General features: G+C 40.6%; 1 protein-coding gene across 1 annotated transcript; it reads right to left on the bottom strand.

Annotated features, from left to right (window-relative positions):
• Nucleotides 1-10,037: 10,037 nt before the first annotated feature.
• On the bottom strand, nucleotides 10,038-10,815 carry LOC18022372 (ubiquitin-conjugating enzyme E2-17 kDa). Its single transcript, XM_006405179.1, has 4 exons — nucleotides 10,743-10,815; nucleotides 10,511-10,638; nucleotides 10,299-10,406; nucleotides 10,038-10,190 (listed from the first exon to the last, which is right to left on the bottom strand). Exons 1-4 carry the CDS (start codon nucleotides 10,813-10,815, stop codon nucleotides 10,038-10,040), a joined length of 462 nt encoding a protein of 153 aa, XP_006405242.1.
• Between the last annotated feature and the right edge of the window lie 1,099 nt (nucleotides 10,816-11,914).

Below are 11,914 nucleotides of genomic sequence, written 5' to 3'. Positions count from 1 at the left end.
GCAGATGTTGCATAGCGCCAACTTGTCCATGCCCTTCTATCACGACAACTTGTGACCACGAAGAAACACGAGATTTGGTTCCTCTTTGGTGGACAGCCTCTGAGATATTCGATACGGGAGTTCAAGGAAATCACTGGATTGAATTGCAATCCCGAACCTGATAGCACAGAAGAAGAAGTCGGGAAAACAGGAATCTAGAAAGACCTGTTCGGAAGAGCGAAGGCTATGAACGTGTATGATGTGCTTGAAATGCTAAAGGACCCGGATCTACCCCGATGGAAACGGCTTCCATTGGCCCTAATCGTTCTTGTCGACGGTGTTCTGTTTTGCAATAGCAAAAATCTTGTCCTCACCAAGAAATACGTTGAGATGTTGAGTGACTTGGATAGGTTCATGCTGTATCCATGGGGGAGGGTATCCTTTAACAAAACAGTATCTCGTTTTCAAGCTCCGAAGGCAAGCACGGATGCCGAGAAAAGGGAGAATCCTGTAACACGATTGCGCCGTTAACTTAAACAGAAAACCAGTGCATGCTATGGATTCCCTCTATCACTACAACTCATGGCCCTCCAATCTATACCAATGTTGGTTTCCAAAATTCCTCAACCTGATAACTTGAAGACATTCCTTGAAGATCCCGAAGGCTGTCAAAACGTTATCACACTGTTGCATCTTGGGGACATACATGCCGTCGAATCCGACCCTCTGGTATTTGTAGTATTATATTTAGTACTATTTGTAGTCTTATTTTGTAGTACTTCTCTTAAAAGATAAGTGCTCTGTCATTTTGGTTGGTAATTTTGCAATTGTATATTTTTTGGTCTTAGTTGTCTGTGAAACAGATGGTAGTGGATGATGGTGAGAATGACCAACAGAATGAATTGCGTTGGGGAGATGAGGTAGAGGATGCCGAAGTTGCATTCATGCAGGAACTCATGGCCGAGAGGTACAAATTCACACCTTCGGATTTTGCAGTGGCACCGACACCTATCGTGGATATTAGTGATGCAGAGGACGAGGTTACCAATGAACAGGAACCTGAGCCATCCACCCGACCGAAAAAGAAACAGAAAACCCATCAAACAGAAAAGCGTAAGATGCAGAGGAAGAGAGGCAGGGGCAAGAACTCTTCTAATCTATCGGAAGATGAAACACCTGAAAGTGGACAGATTAAAGATCTTAAAAGATGGATAGTACTTCAGAATACTTTGCTCCTTCGTGAGATTAAGACCGAGTTGGACAAGAGATTGGGCGTATACCAAGAGGACGAAGAAGATGACGATGTACACCAGTCAAAAGAAGATGGGGAACAGGATGACGAAGGACAGAATACAAAAAAAGATGGTGAAAAAGCGGATGAAGACGAAGCCGAAGATGGAGGGGCACAGTCAAGCGTACGCCATAATGATGGTGTACACCCCGAAGATGGTGTACACCAGAAAGAAAGAGATGATGAAGAAGGGACCTCTAGTTACTACGGCGGGGACCATTATTCTCCCAGGGACCATGCGTACTTGAAGACTCCAGAAGCTCCGACGATGACCCCTGAACCGGGACAAGCCAATTCAGGAACAACTCGTCCACCTCCTTACTTCGTCATTCCGGATGAAATTCCACCTTCTGGCCTCAACGAGGTGAGCTAATTGTTTAGTCAGCAGCTGACTCTATTAAGTTTCATAACGTGGGTGTAATGTGCTATGTTTTTTATGACTTATTCAGGTGGATGGTGGTAGAACAAATTTGGTGTCAGGCCCCTTAGTAGTCTACAAACCTCAGACTCCTCACCCATTGAGCTACGCATATAAGAAACATGAAGCGCAGACAGATGCGCAGGATGCACAGGTCAGACATTAAAGTTGTTCATATGATATGCATGTGTATACAGTACTCTTTAGGTATACGCTAGGTATACGATTGATATGTTATACGCTTTATTGTTACGGTGGTTTGTAGGGTGTGGCTAGTGAGCACGACTCAAATGCGGGGAAAGATTACCATACTGCGCCTGAGGATGCAAGTGATGCTTCGCAGAAGACCCCTTGTACTCCAAAACCCCCACAAGAAGTTGAGGGATCGTCTGGTGTAAGGAGAACAAGTGGAGGAACAGGAAGAGGACGAAGAGGTAGAGGAACAGGAAGAGGAGGAAGAAGTAGAGCAAAACGCGCACGTGTATGGTCGGACAAGATTCGAGATATTTACACCGCTGATTCAAAGGTGAAAGCTCTATTTGTATCCAGATCGAAAGCTGCGTACAAACCACTCGAAACAGTTGACCAAGACCACTTCAAGGCATTTCAGGAGTTATTATCGCGTGAAAGAAACATGTAAGTTATATCGTATTGAAAGCAATTTATCCTTAAACTTTCATTCTAATCAATTACCAGTTGCTCTCATTACAGCGACTTTTGCATTGTCACTGGTCATACTGTGAACAATCAATTCTTCCTACAAATTGCGAAGCCTACTGAGTGGGTTAACACGATGGTAAGTATATAGTTAGTACTTACTCAATCTTTAATTATTTGTATTATATGTTATTTATGTTTTGTTTTTCGTCAGCACGTGCAAGTCATAATGGCCATGCTTTGGAGACGTAGAGGTGAAATATACTTTTAAAGACAGGGTAGCATTTGTAGACACCTTGTTCATATCCATCATCGGTAACTACTACAACGATTTCATATCGCGAGACAAAAATCAGTATGACTGGGGGAAAACCATTCAGGGAAATGTATTGGGAAAACCAGCAAAGTGGGCTAATCAGCGGTAGAGGCAAATGTTTGTACGGTTTGTGGACGTTGGATACGTCCCCATGAACTGGGGGTCTGAGCATTGGATGGGCCTTGTAATTGACTTTAAAATGGGCAACATAAAGATTTTGGACTCATTCATCAGTCATAATGATGAAGCCGCTGTGGAGCAGTATATGGCGCTCGTGTGTCAAAGTATGCCATTTATATTGAAGCGTTATTTGGATAGCAAATTAACGGAAGGCCTACGCACCACTCCTTACACATGGAGTCGTTTGGAGGGCATATATCAGAACAAAAGATCCGGTGACTGTGGTCCATGTGCGGCCAAATTCTTAGAGATGCATGCTGCAGGCCTTGGAGTGGAGGATATGGGTTTGATAACGGACGATGACGTTGACAGGTTAAGGGAGAAATACGCCATGGACTCATACGAAGAGTTTGTCGGGAATCCGGCTATTGCCAACGCTTAGGACGAATATTGAAGTTTAATGTTGAACTTGACAATTTATGCAAGGGTTATTTGTTGGATTATGTGTTTGATAATGTTTAGGATGTGAGTTTATTTGATAATTTATATGCTTATAATATTGTTTACTTTACTATCTATTAATTGGTGTGTCGATTATATAATTTTCTTATAATTTAGTTTACTTTAATAATTGTGTATCCGTACACCTAATAGCGTTTAATTGTACATCAGTATGCATCAAATGGGAGTATATAAAGACAAATTTGTTTATATTTCACATTATTTTAGTATTTATTAATTGTTGTGTGAATACCTTGTTCCCGGCTAAATATGTACCTGTACACCAATATCCATTTACGTGTACATCAACTGGGTGTACAACAAGGAAATTTATGGTTTATCCACTAATTTTACAAACTTATTTACAATCTTAACGGTAACCGCATTTAATGTATACGGTCATTTAGTGGGCTTTTTTAGTTATTATATATATGTAACATAAAAAACCGTTCCGCTTCACAAATCCTAAACCGCAGTTATTCCATCTCCATAAACAACCGTTTTCATCACAATTGAACCTCACAAATTAACTATGGCACCAAAGAGAGGGCGATGTGATGCGGATATCCGTGATTGTCGTCAATCCCCTCTGATGGCGCTTCCCGACGAACTATTGGAGAAGGTTCTCGCATACAGTTGCAACTCCGTCCAACAAATTTTCATACTGAAGCAAGTTTGCAAATGGTTCCAGGCCTGCACTCTAACCAAAAATTTTCTAGCATCGGTTGATCCCGTGGAATTGGAGATGCCTATTCCCGAAGATTTCGATATGCCTTTTATCGCGTATTGGGAATTTCCCAACTTGTTGAGGACGATGTATGACGCACGCAATCCTGGTTTGCTGTTCATGAAGGGGATGCAAGACTACTTCTGCCGAGGAGACAAATGTGGCATAAAACTCATCAAGGAATCTACAGATATGGGATACGAAACAGGTATTTACATGTATGGCATGTACATGAAAGCAGTGGTCGAAGACCCCGTGGGTTTAGAGTATCTTTCAAAACTAGGCAGGGGGCAATGAGGAGAATAATTCGGAAAATTATTGATGGAGGTGAGCGTGGTTGTGTTAATTTGCCAGAAGAGTTCTCGAGGAGGAGATTTGAGACTAATGCTCAGTTTGCCACACTTTGGTCTTGTCGCTGTGGTGTTGCCAATGCTCAACTTGATTGGCATGACGAATTGTTAAAGGGGCCAAGCATGTGCACGTCGTGTTTCTGGGCACAGGAAACACAAAAGTTCTTCGTATTTGTTTGGTATGCAGCGCGTTCTGGGCCGTCAATGGAAGAATGGTGACTGATTGGTGCAAGTCAACCAGTTTCGGTGTGTACACCTGCGGGGTGTACACCTTGGTGTGTACACCTAAGTTAAGTACACCTCGGCGTTGCTGTTATTTCGTACTTTAAGATTTAAAATTTTATTTAGGCCTACTACGTATGTATGTATGTAGGTGTACTTTGTTTTGCTTTCTATCTATGGATACTTTAATTGTGCTGACTTTATTTAATTTCGGTGGGTGGTAGTGCAAGTTTTTCGAGAACCGTTCTCTTATATATTTAAAGTCTCAGTTTACCTCTCTGTGTACGCCTAATAACTACACAAAAAAAAACACCTCAATCTGGACTCAATATGTACACCTAAATTTGTACACCTGAATGTTACAGTTATCACATATTATATATTTCAGTAAACAAACGGCATTATCTGTTTCAGAGAATTTTCGGAGAACATGGATATACACACGACATTATTTATTAAAAGCCTTACCTTACCTATTTCTGTACGCATATTTTAAAAAAAAATTCATGATTTCGTCTATGTGCACTCAATTTCTACTCTATATCTCGGTTAACGTGATGTTGAGAAAACGTCTGTAATGATGACAAGAAATATATTTTCCAACAATTATAAAATGGGTGTCTTATTTGGTAATTCTTTGTATTTATTGTGGTAATTTAATTTTTCCGGTAAACGAAAAGACACATTTTCGTCTCTTTTCAACGTCTCTCTTCAAAGACAGTTATTCGGCTCTATTAAAACCGCACTACCTCTTTAAATTCAATCCCTTCACTGTAACTGCCTACTTAGAACCATCATAACTTCCTCTTTTGTACCATTTTCAATCCTTTCTCATCTTCCTCATTCCATTTTGTTATCTTTTCTCTTTTCACCGAAATAAACGATGGTTCCAAGGAGAAACAGAGGTGGTGATGCTGACTTTTCCTATCTTCTCTCACTCCCTGATGAATTGCTGGAACAAATTCTGGCCGCTACAAACCCAACTATAGGGAAATAGCCCGCCTCCGTGCTGTTTGTTCTCGTTTCAACCGTATCGGCACAAGCAGGGGTTTCTATCGAGCCATTGATCCCGCCGAAATCGTGCATGAACAAGCGGCGGTTCCACATTACCCAACGATGATGAGGAGATTCCATGACGCGGGTAATCCAGGGGTTATTTTCGAGAGGGGGATGCAAGCCTACTTTTTCTTCCACGATGGTGAAGGCCTGGAATTGATAAGGGCTGCTGCGGAGGGAGGCTACGACCGACCCCTTTTTGTGTACGGGATGTGGCTCAGAGCTGTGCCGGAAGACTTCGTCCGTGCAGAGGAGTATTTGGGCAGGCTCACGGTGCAAAACCGGAGGAGGATGAGCCGGTTGTTGCTGGCCGACGTTCCACACGGATGGAATTTCGATTTGCCAGTGGATTTCACTGAGAAAGCGGCTGCCTTTCATCCGACATTCCTTGCGCTGTACACCTGTCACTGCGGGGTTATCAATTACTGGCTCCAGTGGTTTGCAGAAGACTTTAAGCAGCCAAAGTGCACAACCTGTTTCTGGGCCCAAGAGACCCAAAGGTTCTTCCGCTTCATTAGGAACGTCGTTCCAAGCTGGCCGTTCATTCTCGATTGGTGAAAGCCGTAATCTTAGTATTTGCTTGCATTCGTGTCTCTTTAATTATTGATGTTGTCTAAGTGTTCCAAACTACAACTGATGTTTTTCAAATTGCTTGTCTGCTTTCGGTTTTTAGTTGCAACTCTTACTTTTGTATAAACATAATCTACGGAGAATTAGTAGTTGATTTTATGATATTTATGGTACTTATGTTCGTAAATGTAGTAATTAATCATCAAGCTCTTAAAATGTTTCTTATCAACATGAAAGTGCCAGAATATAATTTCGTCTAGGGCAGTAATTAATTATGTACACCTCTTCACTGTAATTATTTATGTACACCTATTACCGTATACCTATAGACGTACACCTACTTACGTACACCTACTTACGTAATTAACCATCAAGGTAGGATATCATTTCGTCTAGGGCAGTAATTAATTATGTACACCTCTTCACTGTAATTATTTATGTACACCTATTACCGTATACCTATAGACGTACACCTACTTACGTATACCTAAAACCGTAAACCTAAAGACGTACACTTACTTACGTAATCGGGGTCAGATATAGATTGGAAACGTAAAAGAGGTTGAAAGTATAATAACATTACACATTTTTAAAGAACAATGAATACTGGAACGTAAACGTACACTATAATTGGTATAAGGGTTCGTAAACGTACACCAACATTGGTATACATGATTGTAAACCCTTTTTTTGACATAAGGCTGTTAAACATAAGGGTGTTATAAAAACTTCATATTTATTTTACAAACAAGCGACAAGCGAGCATAGTACATCGATACTAAAGCATTTTTGCTATGCGTTCTGCCGAACATCTAAGATAACAATTTTCACATGTAACAATATAATGCACATTCTCGTGATACACTTCGCACGACGCAGAGTTGTCTTCATAAATGAGACTAGGGTACCTGAACTTTTCCTTGTATGTATGTTTATTACGTGGGCAAAATGACCAGAATAATCTACTATCTCTGCGGCGACTTCAAGAATTTCACGAGAATCATGAGGATAGTGGTACATGAAAACCATCTTCAGAAGTTTTTTCCCTCTGTTAGGGCGACCCACGCACATTTGCAAAATCGCACAGCTGTAAGTCGCATAGACGTCTGATGGCACGAGCTTATTTAGCATCCTGATGGCGGTGTAGATCTTCTCCTCTGTTGACACGAACCTTATAGCTTCGACCAATATGGCCCGTGGATTTCTCGACGCTAAGCAGCGCAGGAATAAAGGCCGATATACTCCACCAAGGTATATCCGAGATGGTGTGTCATGCAATGTCCATAGGTATGCCGATCTGAGTACTTCCGCGCTATACGCAATGTCTCTACCACGGGTCCTGGCCAGAATAATCGGTCCAAGGTCGATGCAGTCAGACTCAGCAACTTTCTTCACAATGATTTCAAAAATATGATCTGGTAAATCTGGTAAATCGGGCATTTTTTGGGAAGGATATAGGTTTTGTGTAAGGTTTGTGTAGGGTGAACTTTCTGCGCAATTTTATGAAACTATATTTTGAATTCCATGGGTAGTTGTTGTTGAGAAATAGTTAATGGTAAGACAATTAGTGTGTAGTTGAACAGAAGTAATATTACAATAAGTTTGTGAAGTGATGTTTACCAACTACAGAAATTAAAGATGTAGTTACATTGTTACAACTAGTTAAGTTGTTAGTAGCTACTTGTTACAACATCCATCGCCAAGTGATTTTCACTTAGTTTCCACCTTGAATTTATTACAAAATAAAACAAGCACTTGCAATTTAAATAATTAAACTAAAGTAAATATCTTATGCGCAGAGCCGTACATTGTAGAAGGCAATACTCGCAGTCTGGTGTATTTGAGCCATCGTAATGGTCATCTACACACTCCGATATAGGTTCTTCTTGTAGGGTGATGGGGAAGGACCAAAGGCTACCCCACGGATCTTGAAACGGCCCCAGTGCAAACTCCCATACGTGACGTATAACGGCGTGCGCTAACAGCTTCATTTCATAAGCCGCATAAGGGACGTGGTGAGTGAATACATAGGTGAGGAGTTTTTTAGCCCTTCGTGGATGACCGACGTAAATTTCAAACATGGCACATGCGAAAGTAGAATGTTTATCACATGGGACAAGTCGGTTAAGCATTGTAATCGCTGAATACAATATTTGCTCACTCACGGCAACTCTAATGGCTTCGAAATAAATAGCTCGTGGATTACAGGCGCCAAGACAACGCTCAAAGAATGGGCGGTAACGGCTCCTAGGGGATACGTCGAGCGGTGAGTCAACCAATCGAGAGATGTCTGCAGAGCGTAAGACGTCGTCGGTGAACGCGATGGCTCTTCCACGTTTTCCTGCGCGAATAAAGGGTCCAAGATGATAGGAATCATCCTCAGCTAGTTTCTTTACTATTAACCCTAAAATATCATCGTCTAAGTAGTGCATTGTTGTTTCACTTTGGTGAAAAATAAATTTGATTCGCTTTATTTGTAGACAAGGTGGATAGATATATAAATGTCCTAATTCGTGGTTGGTATACAGATAAGAGCCACTTCAATAACTGCTAAACTGACCCCAACACGTCGCACTACATTATAAATGTAACTACTAGTTTCGGGCACTTTAATAAAAGAGAACTTACCATTATTTTTAAAAATTGGGGGTACAAAACGGGTAGGTGAAATATTTACTAAAAGGGAGTACAGTATTATATTATTTTCAACCGTATAATAAATTCTCCACCCCCCAACCACACACCAGTGAAGTCCATATATGATGATTTTGCTTTGTCTTACCAAAACTTGCCTCCTTTCCAGCGAAAACAAACCCTAAACCAAACAAAACAAACCCTAAACCGAACATGTCGCTCCCAAACTTGCCTGATGAAATTCTTATCGAAATCCTCAAGAGGCTCGGCAGCGAAGCATTTTGGCGACTCGGACCATTTGTGCGCGCTGGAAAGCGCACCCTCCGACTTGTTTTCACCAACGATGTCCTCAAAGCTTCCAACATTTATGCCCTTTGCTGTGTCCCCAGCGACATATGCCCTGGAAAGGAAAGACGCCCATTCTTTCTGAAATGTTTGGCGAGTGGAAACCCTGAGGCAAGATACTGGGAAGGCCTGAGACTTGCAACCAGAGGCGCAGATCTCATTGCAAGTAGGACCATGCTGGAACCAAATGTTCCCACCGACGCTCTCTCGACCCTGGCCTCGGCCATGTTCAGCGTTTGCTTGGGTGACCCTTGTTCCGCAAGCCAAACATTGCAACTGTTGGCAACGCATCACGGAAGTCTACAGTCAGAGCGCGTGCGACAATTAGGTGAGGAGTTAATTCTTGAGATTTCATATTACGGAACTGCATACATGGATACGTACTCAAACTCATTTTCATATCCAAACGACGACGTCATCAAGCTCCCTGATTGTGCATTTGATCATTTCGAACCTGAGATCCGAGTACTTTGCAATGGTTGCTTCATATATTGGTGTGCTAGGCGTATCTGCGAAATGCTTTAAAAATAAGTTTCTGTTGTACACCTTTGCAAGTGTACACGAGTATGTGTACACTATATGAAGTGTACACATATATTTCCTTTTTAGTATGTAATGAACAATCTTTGAATTAATATTCCATGATTTATGTTTCCTGAAAGCGTTGTGGACAATTTATGCTTCGACAATTTATCAAATCCAAAACATAAAAACCACAAAATGATATTAAAAAGTTAATATGAAGTCATAAACTTCCCAACCAAATACACGCTAACAAAATAGAGGTCTTATTTTTTTCCAAAACAAAAAACACAATTCAACAAACATAATTAAAAGTACAATTAAGGAGTTTATGCTCCTCCGGCGTGCTCCACCGTCCACGCAAGTGCAGTGGTTTCAAAAGCAGCCCTGTCTTCCACATAAATCCTAGCAATTTCTTCAACAAAAAAGTGTCCTTCGCCTATTTGGGGGGCAGTAAACATTTGGTGTATTTCCGTCAGTACCTGATTACATATACATGTAAACACAGATAAGCCCTTATTTAAAAGGAATTACTATATTATATTCCCTAAAAGACAATAACGATTTATTTCTTTCATGTGTAAAAATACATCATTGATGTTGTTGTTGGTCCTGAAGTGAGTTGGGTTCAACATCTTCAGAAAAATGTTCCCATAACTATTAACGTTTGGGTAATACACTTTTGTTTTGAACATCACCTGAAAAAAATCAGTGTTATTAGTAATTGAAATCTTTATTGACTAAATCCTAAACCCTAAAAATACAGTAATTTTAGAGAGCAATCATATGCTTCATTCCTTACCCTAGGTGGCGCGAAAGGGTAGTCAAGCGGAAAGTGAATGTCTACTTTGAAAACACCATTCTCATAGGGTGAACCTTTAGGCCCCGTTATGATAGCTTCCCAGTGATACAAGTCCTCACCCACAGGTCCTAATGAAATCAGCAAATCACTAATTAGGTAGACGATGTAAAAGAGCGACCCTGTAAAACTAAAACTTAACTAATGCCCTATTTTCAAATTAGCCATCAAATACCTGTACTGAAACATGGACTGTTTTTCCTCTCCACTTCCTTCAATTGCAATGAGATCACTTTCGCAGAGTACATGTTTAGAAGTAAGTAACTTTTGCTGTTATTAACTTTTTCTGTCTCCGGAAACTTGTTTCACTGAAGAAGGCAGGGGACAGTTTTTATAGAGGACGAGCGGAAACACATTATAAAGTAAAGAAGGGAAACGAGTCGGTCAAACGGTGCAACAGGTTTCAAAAAAGGTACTTAATTAGTTTTTGTCGTTTCCAATTTGATTTTTTTGAAATGCGTTTATTCCTCAGACACTGGTTTCATTATTGCGATTTTCAAAACTGTAATGACTTGTTTTTTGAAAAAACCGTTTACTCGTGTTGTCCTGTCCTACAATTTCAATTCAAAGACACGATCATTGTCCACGCCTGTACTAAGTATTTTGATTCCTTAATAAGATAAAGCCTAAAGCCTTCATCGTAAACCTTAAGCCCTAAACCCTAAACCGTAAACCCTAACCCATAACGTCCATACACATAAATTTATATGCTACGCCATATAAATGTAAAGTTAGACATAACCCATAATGCAAAAACACTATATGATAAAAACAGATTGATGTTGTCCACCATCACAAGGTACACAAACAGTGTCCGCCGTCAAGGGTGTCCGCGTTAGAAACAAAGCCGAAAAACAAAGCAACATGTCCTCCGTCTAAACCCTAAACCCTGACCAGTAAACATCATAAATTTCATTACAAATTAAACATAGTGTACGCTATCACAGTGTACACTATATGATGTAAACTGATTGAAGTTGTCCACCATCACAGTGTACACAAACTGTGTCCACCGTCAAGGGTCTACACGCTAGAAACAAACCCGAAAAACAAAGCAACATGTCCACCGTCATGGGTGTAAACCCTGACCAGTAAACATCATAAATTTCATAACACATTAAAAATAGTTCATGCCTTTCCAAGTTTAAATATAGGGAAACATAGTGTACGCTACAAACAAACCCAAAAAACAAAGCAACATCCCCACAAAAAAAACATCAAGAGACACACAAAAGCCACACCCGATCAACCCACTGGTTCCTTGCATTTTTCCCGGTTATGGCCGGCATTTCCACATCTAGAGCATTTGTTTGGCTTCTTTTTTTTTCGCAACCTGCAACAGCGTAT

This window comes from Eutrema salsugineum, unplaced genomic scaffold, assembly GCF_000478725.1.
Source record: "Eutrema salsugineum unplaced genomic scaffold, Eutsalg1_0 scaffold_15, whole genome shotgun sequence".
Lineage (NCBI taxonomy): Eukaryota > Viridiplantae > Streptophyta > Magnoliopsida > Brassicales > Brassicaceae > Eutrema > Eutrema salsugineum.
This window is presented reverse-complemented; position numbering and strand designations above follow the sequence as displayed.